Raw genomic sequence first — 22360 nt, 5'->3', positions numbered from 1 at the left:
TGTGCGGCGTACTTTTGCGCCAATATCCGGGAAAACCATACTAAGGCGGGTGCGAAGTCTCCGGCCCATTAGGAGTTCTGCGGGAGCTACCCCAGTCACTGCATAGGGGGTGGTCCTGTACGTAAACAAAAAGCGAGCCAGTCTCGTGTCCATTGATCCGGAAGACTGCTTCTTTAGGCCTCTTTTGAATGTCTGCACTGCGCGCTCTGCCAACCCATTTGAAGCCGGGTGGTAAGGGGCAGTGCAGATATGGCGGATGCCGTTCAACTTCGTGAACCTCGCAAACTCCTCACTCATGAATGGAGTGCCGTTATCCGTGACCAGCACCTCGGGGAGGCCATGCGTACTAAACGATAAACGCATCTTTTCAATTGTTGCGCAGGACGTTGTCCCCTGCATCTTATGCACCTCTAGCCATTTGGACTGGGCGTCAATTAGTAGAAGGAACATGGATCCATGAAAAGGGCCTGCGAAATCTGCATGCAAGCGTGCCCAAGGCCGCCCTGGCCATTCCCAGTGATGTAGGGGCGCGGCCGGCGGAAGCTTCTGATGCTCCTGGCAAATGGAGCAGTTTTGGGCCACCTTCTCAATGTCGGTGTCGAGGCCTGGCCACCAGACATAACCCCGGGTCAACATTTTCATTTTGGTCACGCCTGGATGCCCATTGTGCAAGTCTGATAGTATCAGCTCCTGGCCTTTTTCCGGGACAATCACACGCGTCCCCCACAAGAGGATGCCGTCTTCCACGCTGAATTCTGACAGCTTGGAGGAAAATGCCCGCAACTCGCCTGGGAACTGTCTATGCTGCCCACCATACAGGACTATGTGCCGAACCTTTGACAGGACTGGCTCTGTCTGGGTCCACTCACGGATCTGTGATGCCGTGACAGGCAAGGTGTCCATAAAATTTAGGGTTGCAACCACCTCACCGGTCGTGGGGGTTGACATGGGGCCGGTCGATAAAGGCAATCGGCTCAGTGCGTCGGCATTTGCTATCTGCGAACCTGGTTTGTGCTCCAGAGAATACTCGTATGTAGCAAGCAACAAAGCCCAGCGCTGGATCCGTGCAGAAGCAATGGGCGGTATTGGCTTATCCTCTCTGAAAAGTCCCAGCAGGGGCTTATGATCAGTCACGATAGTGAAATGGCGGCCGTACATGTACTGGTGGAAGCGTTTCACCGCAAAAACCACTGCCAGGCCCTCCTTCTCGATCTGCGCGTACTTTTTCTCCGCTGCAGTCAATGTGCGGGAGGCGAAAGCTATCGGTCGTTCGGCCCCGTTCTCCATCTTGTGGGACGGGACGGCCCCAATACCATACGGGGATGCATCACATGTGACGAGCAAAGGCTTTCCAGGATCATAGTGGGTTAGTAACCCAGACGACGACAATTGTTGCTTTACCCGCCGGAAAGCGGTTTCTTGCGGCTGACCCCAAACCCAGGTGTGATTTTTCTTTAGCAGAAGGTGCAAAGGGGCCAGCGTAGTTGCCAGATTGGGGAGGAACTTCCCGTAATAGTTTACGAGACCAAGAAAAGAACGAAGATGCGAAGTGTCAGTCGGGGAGGGGGCATGTTGAATTGCACGCACCTTCTCTGCGACGGGGTGCAGACCTTCGCGGTCCACCCGATAACCTAGGTAGACTACTTCCTTTGCCTGAAATACGCACTTTGTGCGACGTAAACGGACTCCAGCCTCCGAAAGGCGTCTAAGGACAGCCTCTAGATTTTCCAAATGTTCCTGCTCCGACGTCCCTGTAATCAAAACGTCATCTAGGTAGACAGCCACATGTGGTAAACCTCTCAAAATGCCCTCCATAACATGTTGAAAAATTGCGCAGGCAGAGGATACTCCAAAGGGCAACCGTGTATATTCATACAGGCCCCGGTGTGTATTAATCGTTACATATGGTCGGGAGGCAGGGTCCAGCTCCAACTGCAGGTAGGCGTGACTCATATCTAATTTTGTGAACGAGAGTCCACCTGCAAGTTTCGCGTAGAGATCCTCTATGCGAGGCATTGGATATCGCTCGAGTCGGGAAACCGTATTCACTGTATAGTCGCCACACAAGCGAACTGTGGCATCTGGCTTCATTACAGGTACAATTGGTGCTGCCCAGTCAGCAAAACGGACGGGCCTGATAATACCCAAACTCTCCAAATGAGTGAGCTCCCCTTCTACCTTCTCGAGCAAGGCATAAGGCACTGGGCGCGCCCAGAAATAGCGCGGCGTGGCTCCTGGTTCAACTTGGATACGGGCTACGGCCCCTTATATTTTCCCCACACCAGGCTGGAATACATCTGGGTATCGTCCTAGCACCTCAGTCAACCCTTCAGAAACTGTTTGGAGGATGTGCTGCCATTGCAACCGCAAATGGCGCAACCAGTCCCGACCCAACAGGTTGGGCCCATGGCCGCGCACCACGATAAATGGGAAACGCCCCTCCTGGCGTCCATAGACAACAGGGGTCATTGTAGTTCCTGCAATGTCCAGTGGTACCCCCGTGTAGATGGCCAACCTGGCCTGTGAGTCGGTTAATGTAAGGGTCTGTATACCCTGCTTGATGCGGTCGAATGTCCTCTGGGCGATCACGGAGACCGCTGCGCCAGTATCCAACTCCATCTCAAGCGGGTGGCCTTTGACCCGTACTGTCACCTTAATGGGGGCCACACGGGGAGCTGCCACACAATGCAGCTGCAGGCAGTCGTCCTCCGTCTCCACGTCCTCAGGAGTAGTCGCCGCAGGTTCATCCACATGGAAGGTACAGCCTCTGGGCTGGTCCCAGTTACGGCCCCTGGGCTGGCCCCAGTTTCGGTCGGAATGACGGCGCCTCTGGCGCCCCCAGGACCGCCGTCTGCTATGGAGTCGACGCCTACAAGTCTGACACGGACATGGCTCCTCATCCATTGGCTCTGGAGAAGGCTCCCTTTGGGGAGGAATGTCCGACAGCCACTGGCGTTGGTCCGGACGTTGCCTCGCCCAAGGTACCGCAGGAGTGTGGGGGGACGTTTTCGGACGGAAGGGGTTGCGCCCCAAGGCATGCACTTCCATTCCCTGTAGCTCCTGTACTCCTCGCTCTGCGCTCTCTCGGGACAATACTACTTGAATGGCCTGTTGAAAAGTCAATGTTGGCTCCGCTAACAACTTTCTCTGGGTGGCCGCATTGTTAATACCGCAAACCAAACGGTCGCGTAACATTTCTGACAAAGTCTCACCATAGTCACAGTACTCCGCAATCCTGCGTAGCCTGGATAGAAAATCGGCAAGGGATTCTCCAGGGGTCCTCTCAGCAGTATTAAACCGGTAACGCTGGACTAGCGTGGACGGGGTTGGGTTAAAATGTTGTCCCACTATATTCACAAGTTCATCAAACGTTTTGGTGTCCGGCGCAGCTGGGTACGTAAGGCTCCTAATCACCCCAAACGTATGCGGGCCGCAGGCGGTGAGCAATATGACCACCTGGCGCTCATTTTTGGTGATATTGTTTGCCCGGAAATAGTAACGCATCCGTTGTGTGTACTGGTTCCATCTTTCCAGCGCAGCATCAAAAACATCCAAACGTCCGTACAGAGGCATGGTATAATAGAAAACAACTTCCAACCTGTATCCAACAAAAATTCTGGGAGGTGGCTTCAGCAGTGTAGACAGCTATTCACTTTAACCTTCGTCGCCAGTTTTGTAAGGGCCACGAAGAATCCAGCACGAGTTTTAAGGATACAAAATAATAACAAACAAAGAACAAAGAAATGTACAGCACAGGAACAGGCCCTTCGGCCCTCCAAGCCCGTGCCGACCATGCTGCCCGACTAAACTACAATCTTCTACACTTCCTGGGTCCGTATCCTTCTATTCCCATCCTATTCATATATTTGTCAAGATGCCCCTTAAATGTCCCTATCGTCCCTGTTTCCACTACCTCCTCCGGTAGCGAGTTCCAGGCACCCACTACCCTCTGCGTAAAAACTTGCCTCGTACATCTACTCTAAACCTTGCCCCTCTCACCTTAAACCTATGCCCCCTAGTAATTGACCCCTCTACCCTGGGGAAAAGCCTCTGACTATCCACTCTGTCTATGCCCCTCATAATTTTGTATACCTCTATCAGGTCTCCCCTCAACCTCCTTCGTTCCAGTGAGAACAAACCGAGTTTATTCAACCGCTCCTCATAGCTAATGCCCTCCATACCAGGCAACATTCTGGTAAATCTCTTCTGCACCCTCTCTAAAGCCTCCACATCCTTCTGGTAGTGTGGCGACCAGAATTGAACACTATACTCCAAGTGTGGCCTAACTAAGGTTCTATACAGCTGCAACATGACTTGCCAATTCTTATACTCAATGCCCCGGCCAATGAAGGCAAGCATGCCGTATGCCTTCTTGACTACCTTCTCCACCTGTGTTGCCCCTTTCAATGACCTGTGGACCTGTACTCCTAGATCTCTTTGACTTTCAATACTCTTGAGGGTTCTACCATTCACTGTATATTCCCTACCTGCATTAGACCTTCCAAAATGCATTACCTCACATTTGTCCGGATTAAACTCCATCTGCCATCTCTCCGCCCAAGTCTCCAGACAATCTAAATCCTGCTGTATCCTCCGACAGTCCTCATCGCTATCCGCAATTCCACCAACCTTTGTGTCGTCTGCAAACTTACTAATCAGACCAGTTACATTTTCCTCCAAATCATTTATATATACTACAAAGAGCAAAGGTCCCAGCACTGATCCCTGTGGAACACCACTGGTCACAGCCCTCCAATTAGAAAAGCATCCCTCCATTGCTACTCTCTGCCTTCTATGGCCTAGCCAGTTCTGTATCCACCTTGCCAGCTCACCCCTGATCCCGTGTGACTTCACCTTTTGTACTAGTCTACCATGAGGGACCTTGTCAAAGGCCTTACTGAAGTCCATATAGACAACATCTACTGCCCTACCTGCATCAATCATCTTAGTGACCTCCTCGAAAAACTCTATCAAGTTAGTGAGACACGACCTCCCCTTCACAAAACCATGCTGCCTCTCACTATACGTCCATTTGCTTCCAAATGGGAGTAGATCCTGTCTCGAAGAATTCTCTCCAGTAATTTCCCTACCACTGAAGTAAGGCTCACCGGCCTGTAGTTCCCGGGATTATCCTTGCTACCCTTCTTAAACAGAGTAACAACATTGGCTATTCTCCAGTCCTCCGGGACAAATTATTTTTTTACTATAACATATATACATAACAGTAGCAGCAACTTCCCTTGCTACATGCTCCTTCCTGCTGGTTCCTGAACTGGCCAGCTTTATTTATACTAGGAATTTACTAGTGGTTTCTCCTCCCCCCTCATTGGGGAAGCTCATACTCCCACAGGATTGTGGGATAGTCATTAGTCCCCAGCCAATGGTAAGTAGGCAGGTTATAACACAATGATAGGAAACACTTTAACATCTAACTGATACCATCTCTGTCTCCAATTAAGCAAAGCCCACCACAGATCAAAAAAGATTTATAAATAAAGTTCGCAAGCATAGGGATGCTTGCTATCCTCTGGACAGAGATTTCTTGGAAAGACTGCTTGAAGAGAGAAGGAAATTCTTTCAGACACCTGCTGCAAGTCTTGCTGTCGTTTGGGGACTAAAAGCTAAACTGCTTGCCACAGGCCTAGCTCCACTCATTAATTTTATCATCTCTATCCCCTTTAGATCCCCTGATCTGCTTACCTAAGTCTAAACACTACTTTCCAGGAATCTTCTTTCTATAAGCAAAAGTCCATTAGGCCTCTCTTTGTAAACACATAAGGTTGGAATGAATGATGATCTCGCTTTTATGACATCTTAATCACATTTGTTTTTTAAGCCATGGTCTGGATATCTTAACTAGATTCTTTAAAAAATATTAGGCAACAGATATTAATATTTATATCTGAACTCAGGCTTTTAAAGACATTACTGCAACAGATATATATAATAATAATCTTTATTGTCACAAGTAGGCTTACATTAACACTGCAATGAAGTTACTGTGAAAAGCCCCTAGTTGTCACATTCCGGCGCCTGTTCGGGTACACGGAGGGAGAATTCATAATATCCAAATGACCTAACAGCACACCTTTATATATAATATAATCAATATTTTAAAATCCTAATTACAACAGTGACTTCACTTCAGACAGTTAATTCACTGCTTAAGTGATTTGAGACATTCTGACAATGTGAAATGCATTGTATAATTGCACCTCTTTTTAGTAAATGTCCAACCGAAGACGTGGAACTGGAACTTGAATAGGTAGCCCCTTGCCAGCACCGACAATTTGGCCCATTTATATTTATCCATCTTTCTATCACATCGAGATCAGAAGTTTTGGAATCATGGAGGGGAGTGCATAAAGAAAATCAAGTCAGGTCATTGAGACTAGGCTGCCTGCCTGCAGAAGTAGCTTGGCTAGTCCCACCCCTGCCTTTCCCCCTGTGCTTTCTATTGCCTTCAGGGTTTGGGTGGGGCGCTCTTTCCAGAGGACACTCGATAGGCCGTATGGCCTCCTTCTGCACTGTAAATTCTATAATTCAATTCCCATTCTAAAGCCCCATTCAAATCTTTCCCCCATCCGCCTCTGGATGGGAAAAGTGGAGGCAAGCTTATGTCAAAACTTGTCAAGTAGGAGGTCTAACAACACCAGGTTAAAGTCCAACAGGTTTATTTGGAATCACTAGCTTCCGGAGCATAGCTCCTTCATCAGCGGGCACAGCCTTGTGATAAATGTAAAAAATTTTTGCGGGTATTCTGTGCTTCTTTGATGTATACTCCGACAAAGGAAGGTTCAGACTTGGAGATAGGTTCAACACGTTTGTTTATTGAACAGTTAACAATTCTCCTATTTGAGTTCGACTCTCCTGCTAATCTTGCTATAGTAACTCAGTCTAACTAACCAGTCTGCTCTAAGCCATGCGGTGGGTGTGATGCTCTGATCTGCCCGTCTCTCTTGAGCGTCGTCTATGGAAAAGAGAAAGAGCATGTATGCCCTGTCCTTTTATATGGGTTGCCCCCTTGTGGTAGTATCACCTCTGGATGTCTTGACTGCCCATTGGTCGTGTCCTATCTTACTGACCTATTGGTTGAATGTCTGTGTGTCACAATGTCTCTGGCGCTCCCTCTAGTGTTTATTTAGTCCCAGTATATTTACATTAACCCCTTGTGTATTTACAGTGATTCTGAACAGCCAGAAAACGTGTTGGGTCAGCCCTCTGGACCTGGACACCAGCAGGTGTATCAGAGCTGCCCGTGCTGATGGGATGAAGGAGTCATTAATTTGAAGACCATGTTGTGGGGTTGGTTGTGGAATCAAAATGGCGGCGCCCACCATTTCCCGGCGCCGGTGAGACCCGCGGCGAGCCGTTTCAGATTTTACTGTCGGTAAAACGTGTTGTCACATCGTCGGGGCAACGAAGAGAGCCGACGCCACACCGTCCAGAGGCTGGCGACGATTCCTCCTCAGGAGGTGCCGACCAGACCCGGCTCGCCAGCCAACAGGATGGCGGCAGCGGGAGGCCGGCCGCCAGCACTCAACATGGAGACGGGCGCCCGGTCAGGCGATTTGCCAGGAGGAAAGATGGCGACCTCCATCAGCCAGCACTAAAGATGGCGAAAACCGTACTAAGAATTAAATATAAAATGGTGACCTGAGGCGTTCGCCCTGTTTTTTTTTCATCCGCAGGCCCGCTAAATAGTTCCAGCATTTTATGTGCTTATTCCAGCATCCCGGCAGAATTTTATTGGCAGGTATCGCCCCTGCACTCGCCAGTGTCAAAGGTTGTCGCGATAATGGACGGGTTGCCAGCATGAAAGATGGCGATATAGTCATTGGCCGAAGCGGACCTGCCAGCATGAAAGATGGCGACATAGTCATTGACCGAAGCGGACCTGCCAGCATGAAAGCTGGCGATATAGTCATTGGCCGAAGCGGACCTGCCAGCACGAAAGATGGCGATAGTCATTGGTCGAAGCGGACCTGCCAGTAGGAAAGATGGCGACATAGTCATTGGCCGAAGCGGACCTGCCAGCAGAAAACATGGCGACATAGTGATCGCGACCTGCCAGCATGAAAGATGGCTTTGGTTATAAATGGCGCCTCGCGGCGGCGGGCGCGGAGCCAGTCTGAAAGATGGCGGTGGACATTCGGTTAGCGACGGCGCGAAAGCGCGTGCCTTTACCGGCGGACGTGGGTAAACATTTGGTGTCACCGGGAGACACGATCACCACCGACACCGGCTTCATGAGGTAAAACCATTTTAAAAATGAGGTGAAGTCTGGTTGAAAAGTCGACAGTGAAGCGAGGGAGGAGGAAATCCGACGTGCGTGGCCGGCCGGCGGCTTTGAATTGGTGAATGAGCGGCGGATGGCTGTTCTAACGGCTCAGACTCGATCTTCATCAATATAAGCGAATGGGCAACAACTGAACTCACTCAGCATCTGATCTGCAAGGTGGTATTTACCACACCTGTGGTAACTGTTGACGGTTCTGGGCTCCACCAGTGGAGGAGGTTGAAAAGGGGCTGCTGCTTGAATGGGTGCCTGAATCGGAGGTTGATAAATATCCGTTAAAAGTCTTACAGCACCAGGTTTATTTGGAATCACTAGCTTTCGGAGTGTAGCTCCTTCATCTGCGCCAATCAGGTCACCGTACTCACCGCTGGATCGCAAATGTCCGCCGTGTTAATAAAACAACGTCTGAGGTTTTGAGCCATCAGCAATCAAGCCAGATCCACTCGGCCACAGGCCAGGGTCGAAAGGTCCAACTGTTCCGCAAAGCAAGCTCGCGTTATGCGCCCTCGAAAAGGGGGGGGGGTGATAATCTGTTAACTGAGCTGTTCAGTCCCTGAGGGCGTGTTCCGTCTAATCTTTGGTAGAAGACGTTTCTTCAAGGGTATTTGTCTCTCGCAGTGGTTAGCACTGCTCCCTCATGGTGGCGAGGAACGGATTCGATCCTGTCCCGTGTCCATGTGGAGTTTGCACGTTCTCCCCCCCCCGTGTCGGCGTGAGTCTCACCCCCACAATCCAAACATTAAAAAAAATAAATTTAGAGTACCCAATTCATTTTTCCAATTAAGGGACAATTTAGCATGGCCAACCCACCACGCCTGCACATCTTTGGGTTGTGGGAGCGAAACCCACGCAAACACAGGGAGAATGTGCAAACTCCACACGGACAGTGACCCAGAGCCGGGATCGAACCTGGGACCTCGGTGCCGTGAGGCAGCAGTGCTAACCCACTGCGCCACCGTGCTGCCCTCCCACAACCCAAAGATGTGCAGGTTAGGTGGGTTGGCCGTGCTAAATTGCCCTTTAATTGGAAAAAAAATTAACAAAAGAAGAAAAAAAGAGTTAATTGTTTCTATTTTATCAGAATTGATGTATTAGGAGAAACAGCGAGGGGGAAAAAATCAACACATCTGTGGGAACCCTCACAGGGAATCACTCATCAATTTCCCCGTTGGGGCTTGTGGAGGACGAGTTCCCAAAGTAACAAGCGGAGGCCTGCCCAGGGGGGGCTCATTACAGACCTCTTCAAATGCCATCCCAGACGCGGACAGGGTGTTCTGTTAGTTCGGAGCTGGGAGATTTGTGTTATGGGCCTAGGCTGCAGCTTTATTTTTAAAGTTTGGAATAAATCTGTTTAAACCTTTATCTGTGTGTTTCCTGAATTACTATAACATCGCCATGTATTGGTTTCTATGCTCTTTTGCAAACCAAGCTAGACTTCTAGCACATTTAATAGACCTCTAGCTCATGGCCACCCTCCTCAAATATCATCTTGTGTTCATTCCAATGTCACTTGTTTCAATATCCATTAAGCTGAAGGTTGAGGATATTTGGATGTTGCTACACCACTTAACTTGCCAAAATTGCATATTTCAACCTTCATTGGCAGCCCATGCAGTGCAGTCTGTTGCTCAGGTACCTCAACTGTTTTGTGAAAATCACCAACTAATCAAAGACAAGTTGTTCTGTTATTAACCTGTGTGTCATTCCGTATTCTGTCGCTCTAAACATGAAGGGCATCAAAAGCAAGTGGCGAGTGCATTGAGCCAACATTGACATTGAAAGATTATGGAAGGGGTTCAATGGAATAGATGCAGAGAGAATATTTCCACTTGTGGGGCTTTGGGAATCAAAGCTCACATTCACTCTGCTACTTGATGTCCCAGATGTGGGGGAGCCTTTATCAATCTGCGCCTTAACTCTTATCTACCTTCCTTGGTCCTGTATTTTCTTAATACCATTTTCCAGTGGTGAGAGTATCTAGGATAAGGGAACATAACCTTAAAATCAGAACTAAGCCATTCAAAAATTAGGGAACACTAAAAACGGTAAATGGTTGCATTTAATAACTTTAAATCTGAGGTTATTAGATTTATGCTGCCCAAGGATATGTAGATAGACACCTAACATTTAGACACAGATCAGCCATGATTTGAACAGACGGGCTGAATGGTCTATCCCGCTTTCTACCAATCTCAGTTGTGAAATTTTCAATAGGTTCCTGAGCCCGACTACCTTTTGAATGGAGTGACTAGATTTCCACTAACCCTTTGGTATGGAGGAGCATGTTGACTTCACCCCTGAATGGCAGGCTCTAAGTTTTGGGTTAGACTTTCGCACCACCCTGCAACCTCCACTTTCCTGCTACAAGAGGAAACAGTTTTTCTTTATTCACCCCATCAAATCATTTAATTATTTTACACCCTGATTAAATCACCCCTTAATCTCCTATACTCGAGGGAATTTATACCTAACCTATGCAACCTGCCCCCTAATTTAACCCTATTGCCAAACTGCAGTCTTGCTATGGTGCCTTTTATGGAGGTACAGAGGGAGAAATCATAGAATTTACAGTGCAGAAGGAGGCCATTCGGCCCATCGAGTCTGTACCGGCTCTGAAAGAGCACCCTACCCAAGGTCAACACCTCCACCCTATCCCCATAACCCAGTAACCCCACCCAACACTAAGGGCAATTTTGGACACTTAAGGGCAATTTAGCATAGCCAATCCACCTAACCTGCACATCTTTGGACTGTGGGAGGAAACCGGAGCACCCGGAGGAAACCCACGCACACACGGGGAGGATGTGCAGACTCTGCACAGACAGTGACCCAAGCCGGGAATCAAACCTGGGACCCTGGAGCTGTGAAGCAATTGTGCTAACCACTATGCTACCGCGCTGCCCCGTCGTAGATCACAGATTAACCCTCGTTGATAGTGTGAAACCATATTGAAATGGTTTTAAAAACCTACAACACATTTTGTAGGGAAGTTCAAACTAACACGGTGTTACATTTTGGTGCAAAGAAACAGGAAATGGCCATTTAGCCCTTCAAGCCTGTTACTCATTTTAGTGAGATCTTGGCTGATTTGCAACATAATTTCACATTCCGGCCTTTTCCCAATGTCCTTTAAGCCCTTTGGTCAACAAAAATCTATCAATCTTTGATTTAAAATGACCAAGTGACTATATTTCACAATGCCTGTAAAATGCTTTGGGATTTCATGAAAGCAAACAGAATCTTTATTATCCAATTGGATGCTTCCTGACTTTTTAACCAATTGGTTTTTTTCTCAAGTTCCAACATTTTTCTAATAAATTGTAATCAATTCAAAGAAACTGAAAAATAATCACACGGTTTCCTTTTCCAGTCTCCCTGTTGTTTTTGTTTTCTCCTGGGCTTTTGCAGCAATGTCCAGGACATTAATCAATAACTCCCAGAGAATCAGTAACCCTGACTGGGAGAGGACAAATCTAAGAACTGAAAAAGACTCGAGCCTGAGTGTGTAACTACTCTGGTTTTTGTGTGTGTGTGCAGACTCTCTGTTACTGTATAAATATTGTCTTTTTCCAGAGGCCATGGTACATATATGGAAGATGAGAAACTCATTGCATCGGTCGCCGGGGCTGTGGAAAGAGTGAATAAATTGATATGTGTCAAGCCACTTCAAACAAGGCAAGTCTTCAACCTTCATTGGCTGGAAATTTTCCGATTTTGTTGTTCAGAGTGTCAGCTCGGGCGGGAGATGTGGAGTGTAACATGCCAGCTTTTATTCCCCATAATTTTAGACACTCTGAAGGGGATACTGCCCAGTCATGACCCTCTCTTCCCTGGAGGCTGTTGTGATTCACATTGGGATGCCATTGTTTTGGGACTCTTGCTCAATTCCCCGCCCCTTCTGCCATTCGGGGGAGGAAACTCACCCCCACTGTCACTACTGTGCACATTTCATCGGCAAGCAATTGCACAACCTTTGGCTGTATTAGAACCTGAAAGTGGAAGCCATTCGGCTTCAAGAGTTATGCAATTAGTCCTGCACCTGTTCTCCTTTTCCATACGTCATATTGAGGTCTTTTAAAATTTGTTTTGCAAGACCCCTTTTCAATGTGACTTAACTCCATGGAAAAGGCTTATTTCATTTTTCACTCCTTTTGCCAGTGCCTTCCCCTCCTTTAAATATTTTCTGTCCACTTAAACAGGCAGACAGGGTTAGGGAATTGTTTAAGCATCAAAACCATAAGCTGGTACCTCCAGCGATGCATAACATCTCTGGACTGTCAACATACATTAAAGTCCAGGAATGGGACTTGAACCTACAACCTTCTGTCTCAAGTGACACTTCTATCACAAGACAGGTTAACAGCAGAAAGACTCTTTGGGAACCATGGTCTATATACGGTTATTAATCAGGTGTCAAATTCTATTTTCAGTAATTTGGGTTCCAGGATCTTTCTGGTGGTTTGGAAATTGCATTGCCCAATTTCATTCAATTTATCACGATCGTGAGCCTGTGGCTATGTTGTTTAAAAGAAGAACTTACATTTGAACCGGAAAAATAAACCAACCATGATCAGCAACAGCTGAGTAAATCATTCTGGCATACCTCACAATCTGACACTGAACGAAAGACACAGACATTAAGACAGATGATTAAGTACTTAACCCTAGAGGTAGGTTTAAAACAGCATCTAAAAGGAGGGGAAGGATGGAGAGGTTAATGGAGGTAAAGAGTTTAAGGGCTCGACATTAAAAGATGGTTTTGGTGAGATGAAGAGAGTGGGGACTGTGTCAGAGCCTAGATGTGGAGGTATTTGGGAGATTTAAACACGAGAATGTGAAATACAAACTTCAGATGTTGTTGCAGCAGGAGGTAATATGCATCATTGAATACAGTTGATTAATACTGTTAATCTGAATTATTTCAATAGATACAATGGAGAAGTTGGAGATGTTGTTGTGGGAAGAATTACAGAGGTAAATTAAAACCGTTCCATTTTGTAAGAGGGGTACAAAACTGTACTTGCTGCGATAAAGAAAATGCATTTAGAAAAATTCAAATAAAATGTTTTTGATGAAACTATAACCGGTTGTGTGCATGCCAATTGGATATCTCTAATGAGCATCTTGATTTAATATAAATACTTTGGGGTGAAATAGGTGTTTTGTTTTTATTGGAAATGTGACGAGCTGAGGATATAACACCTCAGAATAAGGCCATTCAGCCCATAAAGTCAGTACAGTCCCTCTGAAAGAGCACCCTACCTACACCAAGTCCCCCATCCCATCCCTGGAAACTAAGGGGCAATTTAGCATGGCCAATCCACCTATCCTGCATATAATTGGGCAGTGGGAGGAAACCCATGCAGACACGGGGAGAACGTGCAAACTCCACACAGTCACCCAAGGCCGGAATTGAACCCGTGGCCCTGACGTTGTGAGGCAGCAGTGCTAACCATTGCGCCGCCACAACATGATGAGGGACTTTGCATCACCTGACCAAAATAAATTGTTCAGTATGGTGAAGAGTTCAAACACACAGGACAGAGATTTAAAACAAGGGAGTTGGAAGACTGACAGTCTGGTGAAAGCTTTTAGTTTTGATATGTATGGGAATTAAGTTATAAGAAAGGCCACTGATGCAAAACAAAAGAAGCAGAGAGAAGTTATTGAAAAGTGTCGTGTGTTGATCTTTGCAAAAATTGATGTGTTGGGACAACGATTGGCTTTTTCCAGATAAGAGCTTCTTTTGACTGAGTATTTCTTGTGACTGAATCCAGTTTCTCTACCTCATCATGTCCATTTGGAAAGAATGATATTTATAAAGACATTCACCTTTTCTGTGATGCAATCTGTGCTCCAGTTAGTGAAAAACCAGACCTCTCCCCTCTGTGAACATTATTAACCATTACTGTGTACATCCCAAACCAGCCATCTCCTCTACCTCCCTGCATATATTGTCTATCCCTTTAACTTCTTCCCTCTGTCTTTGATTTGCCATTGCTACCTGCGGCCCCTTTCCGAACTCTTTTGGCCACTAGATGTTGTCACCCCTCTTCCTGCCAACAAATTCCTCATTTGAATTTGCGCTCCCCGCTAGCTGGTGTATCTTGTTTTGTCACATCACGGTACAAAGAGCTCAACTATCTCTGTCTGCATGCAAAGCGTCTTGCTGCTACAGAGCTGCCGGATGGTCATTGCCCTGCCCACATTGTACGGCACAGGATTAGGAACTCTGTGGCCTGGGGAATGACAGGGCTGGCTGGGTGTGGGTTTTAAAGAAAGTAACAACTTTGTGAATAATTGTAGGTGCAGCAGAAGCGATGGAAAGTGGAGACCAACTCCAGACTTGACTCTGTGCTGCTTCTCTCATCTGTTAATCTTCCTGGAGGGGAACTGGTGAGTAAAAGACTTGCATTTCTATAGCACCTTTCACTAGCTCAGTATATCTCAAAGCGCATTACAGCCAATGAAGTACTTTTTGAAATGTAGTCACTGTTGTAACTCCCGATGTGTGGCAGCAAGCTCCCGTAAACAGCAATTTGGCATTGATAATCTGTCCTCCTGATATTTCCTGAGGGATAAATATTAGTCAAAATAGTGGATGTCAGATCTTTTATGTCCAACTGAGAGAGGTTTAACGTCTCATCAAGAAACAGCACCTCTGACAGTTCAGCCCTCCCTGATTACTGCACGTAGTGTGTCAGTCTGGATTTTTGTGCTCCAGTTTCTGGAGTGGTGCATATTGTGTACTGTGGATGTCACACAGTTCAATGCAGCAAAGAGCGATTCATCCCAGATATCTGTTGGGAACTCTGCTTCCTGCTCCATTCCATCAGTACCTTGGCCTGGAGGATGTCTAAGTCTTGTTTCTCGATCCAAGGTTGTCACAAATGCTGTGTGTGTCTTATCACAGCTAACATTAAAAACAGAAATTACCGGAAAACCTCACCAGGTCTGACAGCATCTGTGGAATTCCGAAGAGTCATATTGGACTCCAAACGTTAACTCTTGTTTCTGTCACCACAGATGCTTCCAGACCTGCTGAGCTGTTCCAGTAATTTCTGTTGTTTCAGAATTCCAGCATCACAGTATTCTGCTTTTGCTGAAGCTGACTGCTTGTGTAGGCATTTCACTGGGATGAACATGCTCTCGCTTCCTATTACCATTACATAAGCTTTGTCTCCTTACAGAGAAGAAGATCTGCTGAGGATGAACTGATGATGAGGGACTACCTGCAAGAGGGAGATCTGATCAGTGTATCCTTTTCACTGACCAATGTGGAGTTCTTGGGACTGATTCCTCCATCAGGCACTCCTGATCTGATGTAAGACTACTCAGTAAATCCTGAATCTAGGAGAATAATTTTTCTGCCTACTGGGCAACAAGTCAGGATTACAGGCTGCAATTTTCCCAGTGCTGTTCCTCGCCAGGAACATTTGGATCAGTTCTGGAGAGAATTCGGTCTTTTGAAATTCTAAACACACAGAATAAGACTTTAAACATTTTTTTTTTTTTTTTTTAAAGAGTATCCAATTAATTTTTTCCAATTAAGGGGCAATTTAGCGTGGCCAATCCACCTAACCTGCACATCTTTGGGTTGTGGGTCTGAAACCCACGCAGACACGGGGAGAATGTGCAAACTCCACACGGGCAGTAACCCAGAACTGAGATTCAAACCTGGGTCCTCAGCGCCGTAGTCCCAGTGCTAATCACTGCGCTACCGTGCTGCCCTGAAGTTTATTTTTCAACAATCCTTTACCACGTAGCCATCAGATGCCCTTGGAGAGTCTTTTTTGCTGTTTCAGCACAGTGTCATCAGTGAAGAGTCCAGATGTACAAGCTGCTGTTCTTTATTTTCCCACAAATCCCATCTTGCTGAGCTGCAGTTTTTCCACACACGAATCTGTTAGCCTCAACTACCATCATGCCTCACGGCACAGTGTTACCATTTCTCTCCACGGCAATTCCAATCGATCATGGTCTGATTTGCCTCAACTTTACCTGTCCTGGGTTCCACATCCTTTAATACCCTTTGCTTATTGTTGATTTTCCTTATCACACACTCAGGCAGAGGTACAGGCTGTGTTTTCAGATGGTGCTCTGTCCTTGCACACCAGGAGTCTGAAGTATGGCAAGGTATCGTGATGCTGTTATTCATAATAAGTTTGAAGAAAAACATTTCATATTGTTGTATGCAAATTTCAACTTGAATTTACATAGAGCCTTTGACTTGTAAAACACCTCAAGCTGCTTCACCAGATCGATTATCCAATACAGTTTGTTACTGAGATCCTAAAGAGATATTAGGTTAAGTAAATCCAAGATTTGTCACAAGTATAGGTTTTAGGCGTTTCAAAGGAAGAGAGATGGAGAATTTTGGGGAGGAAATTGCAGATCTTGGGGCCCAGCTGAAAGTATGGCCACCAGTGGTGACGTGATAGAAATCAAGGAGGTTAGGGTTGGAGGATTGCAGAGATCTCCGAGGGTTGTAGGAGCTTAGCGCCAGGAAGAAGGGATACCATGGAGGGATTAAACATGAGTGAAATTTTAAAATTGAGAGATTGCTGGACTGAACCAGTGTAATGATTGATTGTTACGCTTCTGTTTTATAACTGATTTGCTAAACCTCAGAGCTGCCTGAATCGACTGGGCACAGGCATAGTCAGTCATTGGAACAGAGCTGCTTTAAGGTTATTGAAAAGAATGGAAAAACTTAGTGCAATGAGTGATTAGGATCTGGAATGTACTGCCCGAGAGCGTGCTGGGTACAGATTCAACAGTGACCTTTAAGTGGAATTAGATAAATACTTGGGAGAAATATTTGTGGCTGTATTGGGATAGGGAGGAGTGGGATTAATTGGACAGCTCTTTGAAAGAGTCATTGTAGAATCGATGGGCGAATGGTCTCCTTAGAACATAGAACATACAGTGCAGGAGGCCGCCATTCGGCCCAGCGAGTCTGCACCGGCCCACTTAAGCTCTCGCTTCCACCCTATCCCTGTAACCCAGTACCCCTCCTAACCTTTTTGGTCACTAAGGGCAATTTAGCATGGCCAATCCACCTAACCTGCATGTCTTTGGACTGTGGGAGGAAACCGGAGCACCCGGAGGAAACCCATGCAGACACGGGGAGAACGTGCAGACTCCACACAGACAGTGACCCAGCGGGGAATCGAACCTGGGACCCTGGCACTGTGAAGCCACAGTGCTATCCACTTGTGCTACCGTGCTGCCCTTGTGTTGTACTATTCAGCTTTTCACAGTAACTCCATTGAAGTCTACATGTGACAATAAGCAATTATTATTATGTGATGCTAAATTTGTGCTGTAAATTGCTTATAGGACACGGTGTTGATGAGCTCTCCTCTTTTCTGATATATGGCATGTTTGTAATGGAACTTTCCCATGTGCAAAAGAGTATTCCTGTATCCATTTTTCTTTTGCAACCTTTCTTTCTCTGTGGTCAGCTGGGCCAGGGGACAGTGGTCCAGGTCTCCCCTTCCCTCGTAAAACGTCGAAAGACTCACTTTCACAACCTGCCCTGTGGAGCTGCCATCATCCTTGGAAATAACGGTTACATCTGGATTTATCCAATCATGGAACAGAAGGATGACGAGGCGGGAGGATTTGTGACTAATTTAGAGGTGAGGACCAGACGTGTGCTTGGAAGTGGGGTGGGGTCTAAACTTTGCGCTCAGGTGCCTAGAGTGAGACTTGAAACTTCTGATGTAGAGACAATAGTGCTATTTACTGAGCTATGGCTTTGAGGTAGTCTCCCCTGAGTTTTGTCAACTCTGAGATTTGCATTTCAATGAAGTCTGGCGATGTAACTTACTGTAAAGCTTCATCTCCTCCATGGCTTTGTTTTTTTAAGTAAGATTCAGCTGTTTAAAATGATTTTGTGTTAACCTGGGCTGATTTACTGCAATGTCACTTAAGGCTTCGTAAGCACAACTCAATCTTAAAATATCAGTGCTTTTCCCTTTGCTTCTGATTACAGCCAGTTCCTTTGTCAGACAGAGAGGTGATCTCACGACTCCGCAACTGCATCATTGCCCTGAATGTTCACAAGATGCTGTTGTATGATACCAGTGTTCTGTATTGCTACGAGTCCTCACTGCATCAACAGGTAATGTTTCTGACACAAACTAGCTATGACGGATTTGAAATTTTAATGTGTCTTCAGTTTTTGCATTTACCTAGTTATCTCAATGTAGAATTTAGGGGGAAAGTTTTTTGTTCCTCAAAAATTTAGAGTGCCCAATTCATTTTTTCCAATTAAGGGGCAATTTAGCGTGGCCAATCCACCTGGCCTGCGCATCTTTGGGGGGGGGGGACCTACACAACAGGTTTGGAAAAAGTTAAAAGTCCAGCTCTCCCTGTACAACTTGCTCCATTTAGCAATTTTCATCCTTTATAGCTTAGATATTCTTAGCAATGTTGGGTGCACGGTGGTGCAGTGGTTAACACGGTGGCAAGGACCCGGGTTCAATTTCAGCCCGTGTCTGCGTGGGTGTCACCCCCACAAATCCCAAAAAGATGTGCAGGGTAGGTGGATCTGCCACGCTAAATTGCCCCTTAATTGGGAAAAAAAAAATTGGGTACTCTCAATTTATTTTTTAAAATTCATGTTTAAACACTCGCTTCAAATTTCCTTCTCCATTTTAAGGGAGGTTTTGACCTGTTTGCTCTAAATACTGTTGTTAAAATCATAGAGGAGAAGACACATGCTTCTGCATGATCAGACTGGTCACTGTAATTTATAGACAGGCTTTACTTCGAAACATAATCCCTGATAGAGCAGTCACCGTCTTTCTATGCCTGTGTTATACAGCAGGTCGGTTAGCAGTTAAGAGAGAATATACACTTTAATGGTAACTGTTAGTAACTGTCAGTAACGTGCCTTTTTATCGGCTCTCTGTGAATCATTTAAGCACCTTTTTAAAAGCAATAATTGACCCTGTTGTATTCAGTTCTCTAGCGGATGTGTTGCTTTGCCCCCAGCCCTTTTGTTTTCCTCCCATTTGTTCACCTGAGGGAAACATTAAGGTAATAATTTGTCCGTCCAGTATGTGTAAATTCCACTTGCCCATGTTGTTTCTGATCTCATTGCAGATTAAAGACATTCTGAAGCCTGAAATAATGGAAGAAATAGTGATGGAGACAAGACAACGCCTAATTGATCAGGAAGGATAACACGATTTTCCCTGTAATATATTTTGAATAAAACTTTACAATAAACTGGTTTTTGTTTCTGGAGTCACAGAAAACACATTACCCTTCATCCAATCAAACCAATAATTGCGTGAACATATCGCCTTGAATATAGCAAAAAAGGTGCTTCACAGCACCATTTCCAAAGAAGATATTGACACGAGCTAGAGGACAGGTGGCAAAAACCTTATTCAAAGAGGTGATTTTAAAGATTGTGTTGCAAGAGAAGGAGCGGCTTGAAAAGGATATGTCAGAGCTTGGAGCTGACAGCTGAAGGCACAACCGTCCTGGAGGAATGATGAAAATCAGGGATGTACAAGAGACCAGAAAGTAAAGGAACGCAGGTACAACAAAGGGTTGTAGAGCGGAGGAGGTCAGGGAGGGATTTGGAAACAAGGATGAGAACTTTAAATTTGATGCATTGACAGAACACCTGCTGGTGCGGGTAAGAGTATTGTGATCTGCATAATATTGTTGGAAGGGGAAAGTCCCAAACCAACTCCCCTCGAAGAGCACAGTTCAAGTATCTGTAATTGGTGTCTTCCATTTCTCACTAACAAATCAGGTTAGTGTTGTTGCTATTAAGGGATGAATATGATGTTCTTGTGCTGTTTCAAGAGGTATTAACATGCCTGCTTTGCAAAGTATTCTCCCACATCACAGCATGTTTCTTGAATTTCAAATGCCATTCAGTGTTAAAACGAGGGAGGGCAGATTTGTGGATTTGAGGGGGGGGGGGGGCAAGAGAGGATTTTACTGGAATCAAGAATACTAAAGATGAAAATGAGGGAAAGATCAGTAGCTGCATAAGCATCAGACTAATGAGGCACATTAAGAGGATGTGTCCCACGTAATGCAATGAAACAAGCATCAAGTTGGGATTATTTGCGTCTGGGCTGACGGCTGTTTCACACCACTCGCACTGCTGCAACTCCAGGGAGATGTGTTACAAACTACCCCTTTGGGCCTTCAATTCTGATTGTTGCTTCGCCGTTCAATTGCTTATACAGATGTCATCTAAGATATGACAGCACAAAACCATCTCACCCAACAGCACCTGCTCACAAATAAGAACATTGCACGACAACATTTGTCATTCGTTTAACCTTCTAAAGGCTGAAAGTCATGCCTGATCTACGTTATAAAAGAAAACATCATCCTAAATTAAACAATTCCAGAGGTGAAAACAAGCCACAAACGAAATAAAGGTAGAATCATACAGCACAGCAGGAAACCTATAGGCCCTCTGCCAGTCTTTGAAAGAGCTATCCCAATTACTCTCACTCCCCTGCAAGTTATTGCTGAAATTCCTTCCACCGCCCTTTCACTCGTTTATTCCAGACCACAACTCGCTGAGTAAATGAAATTCCATCTCCCCAATTAATTTGACAATTCTCATAAATCTGGTTACTGACCCTCTGACCGTGTATTCAGTTTTTCATCCATTTATTATCAAGACTCTTCATCATTTGCCTTGCAATATGAAAATTCACTAATGCACCAGGTAAGGTCACAAGGCTTTAGGTGAAGAAAGACGATTTAAAAACTCATCCTAGAAGATTAATCCGACAGCTTTTCCAATGCAGCTTCACCTGTTTTCTTTACAAATACAGTATTTTGGCCTCAAACATCTTGGATAGCAGCACATTAAAAAGAAAATTGCCTTTACCAACCCTTTGTCACCTACCTCTGCCACCATTTGAAAGTACTCGGTTTGCAATGTCATATTTGCCAATAACAAAGGGCTTCCAACCTTAGGGAGAGCTTTTTAAAAAAATGCAGCCACTATTGCAGGTGGCCATCCTGCAGCCTGGGACCACATGTGGCCCATCTGAGTGCAGCCCATAGATATTTTCGTGACTGTTGCCCAGACGCTGAGTTACCACGTTTCACTGGTTTCCATCCGCATAACTTTTTTCCTACCGGTATGACTGAAGTGATACGCACGTAAAGAAAGGGCGAGTGAGGTGTGTGCTGATTGCTCACGACATCGACTGTAAGAGCCATGCACTCTCGGCATCCAAATATTGAAAATATTTCGGGTACACTGAGGGAGAATTCAGAATGTCTAAATTACCTAACAGCACGTCTTTCAGGACTTGTGGGAGGAAACCCATGGAGACACAGGGAGAAGGTGCAGACTCCACACAGACAGTGACCTAAGTGGGAATCAAACCTGGGACCCTGGCGCTGTGAAGCAACAGTGCTAACCACTGTGCTACCGTTCAACCCAGTTTGTTTCTATCATTTGAAGTTGATGACAGTTCTATTAATATATGACTGATTAAGCATGTTCTATAACTTGTTATGGAAGATTCAGCACATGTTAAATGTATTTAATTTTATTCCAGGGTCATGGTTAGTGAACAAGCCCGATTTCAATCTTGAGGCCCACTGAGATGAAGGAGAGCCACTCATGCGACCCAGCCTCGGTTGCCCATCACTGCCCTATTGCAAAGTAGGAAACTCAGCTGCTGATCTGCACACAGCAAACACCCACAAATCATAAAATAATCATAACCAGGTCATTTGTTTTGGCATTTGGATTTGAGGGAAAATATTGGCCAGGACACCGGGAATAACTCCCCTCCTCTTCTTTTAAATAGTGGCATGGGATCTTTACCTTCACCAGAGAGGGCAGATGGAGCCTCAGTTTAATGTCACATCTGAAAGACTGCATCTCCTGGCAGTGCAACACCGGGATGTCAGCCTAGATTTCTGTGTTCAAACAGCGGCATGGTGGTGCAATGGTTAGCACCGAGGACCCGGGTTCGATCCCGGCTCTGGGTCACTGTCCGTGTGGAGTTTGCACATTCTCCCCGTGACTGCGTGGGTTTCACCCCCACA

At 45.9% G+C, this 22360-nt stretch overlaps 1 protein-coding gene across 1 annotated transcript; it reads left to right on the top strand.

The window, feature by feature from the left end:
• Nucleotides 1-8090: 8090 nt before the first annotated feature.
• Nucleotides 8091-19540, top strand: exosc2 (exosome component 2). The gene is made up of 9 exons (XM_072488812.1): nt 8091-8254; nt 11873-11974; nt 13228-13273; nt 14606-14695; nt 15490-15555; nt 16367-16435; nt 17767-17943; nt 18300-18428; nt 19415-19540. The coding sequence occupies exons 1-9, from the start codon at nt 8139-8141 to the stop codon at nt 19493-19495; spliced, it is 876 nt and encodes a 291-aa protein (XP_072344913.1). The 5' UTR covers nt 8091-8138; the 3' UTR covers nt 19496-19540.
• The last annotated feature ends 2820 nt before the right edge of the window (nt 19541-22360 follow it).

This window comes from Scyliorhinus torazame, chromosome 22 (assembly GCF_047496885.1).
Source record: "Scyliorhinus torazame isolate Kashiwa2021f chromosome 22, sScyTor2.1, whole genome shotgun sequence".
In the NCBI taxonomy this organism is placed as follows: domain Eukaryota; kingdom Metazoa; phylum Chordata; class Chondrichthyes; order Carcharhiniformes; family Scyliorhinidae; genus Scyliorhinus; species Scyliorhinus torazame.
Note: the sequence above shows the minus strand (reverse complement) of the source record. Positions and strands in the feature narration are given on the sequence as shown.

What these genes read in the sequence shown, in the direction of transcription:
- exosc2 (XM_072488812.1), top strand. Translation starts at nt 8,139, where the DNA reads ATGGCGGTGGACATTCGGTTAGCGACGGCGCGAAAGCGCGTGCCTTTA. An exon ending in GTCAAGCCACTTCAAACAAG is followed by an intron (nt 11,975 to 13,227) that starts GCAAGTCTTCAA and finishes TTATTTCAATAG; the next exon opens with ATACAATGGAGAAGTTGGAG. An exon ending in GGAGTCTGAAGTATGGCAAG is followed by an intron (nt 16,436 to 17,766) that starts GTATCGTGATGC and finishes CTCTGTGGTCAG; the next exon opens with CTGGGCCAGGGGACAGTGGT.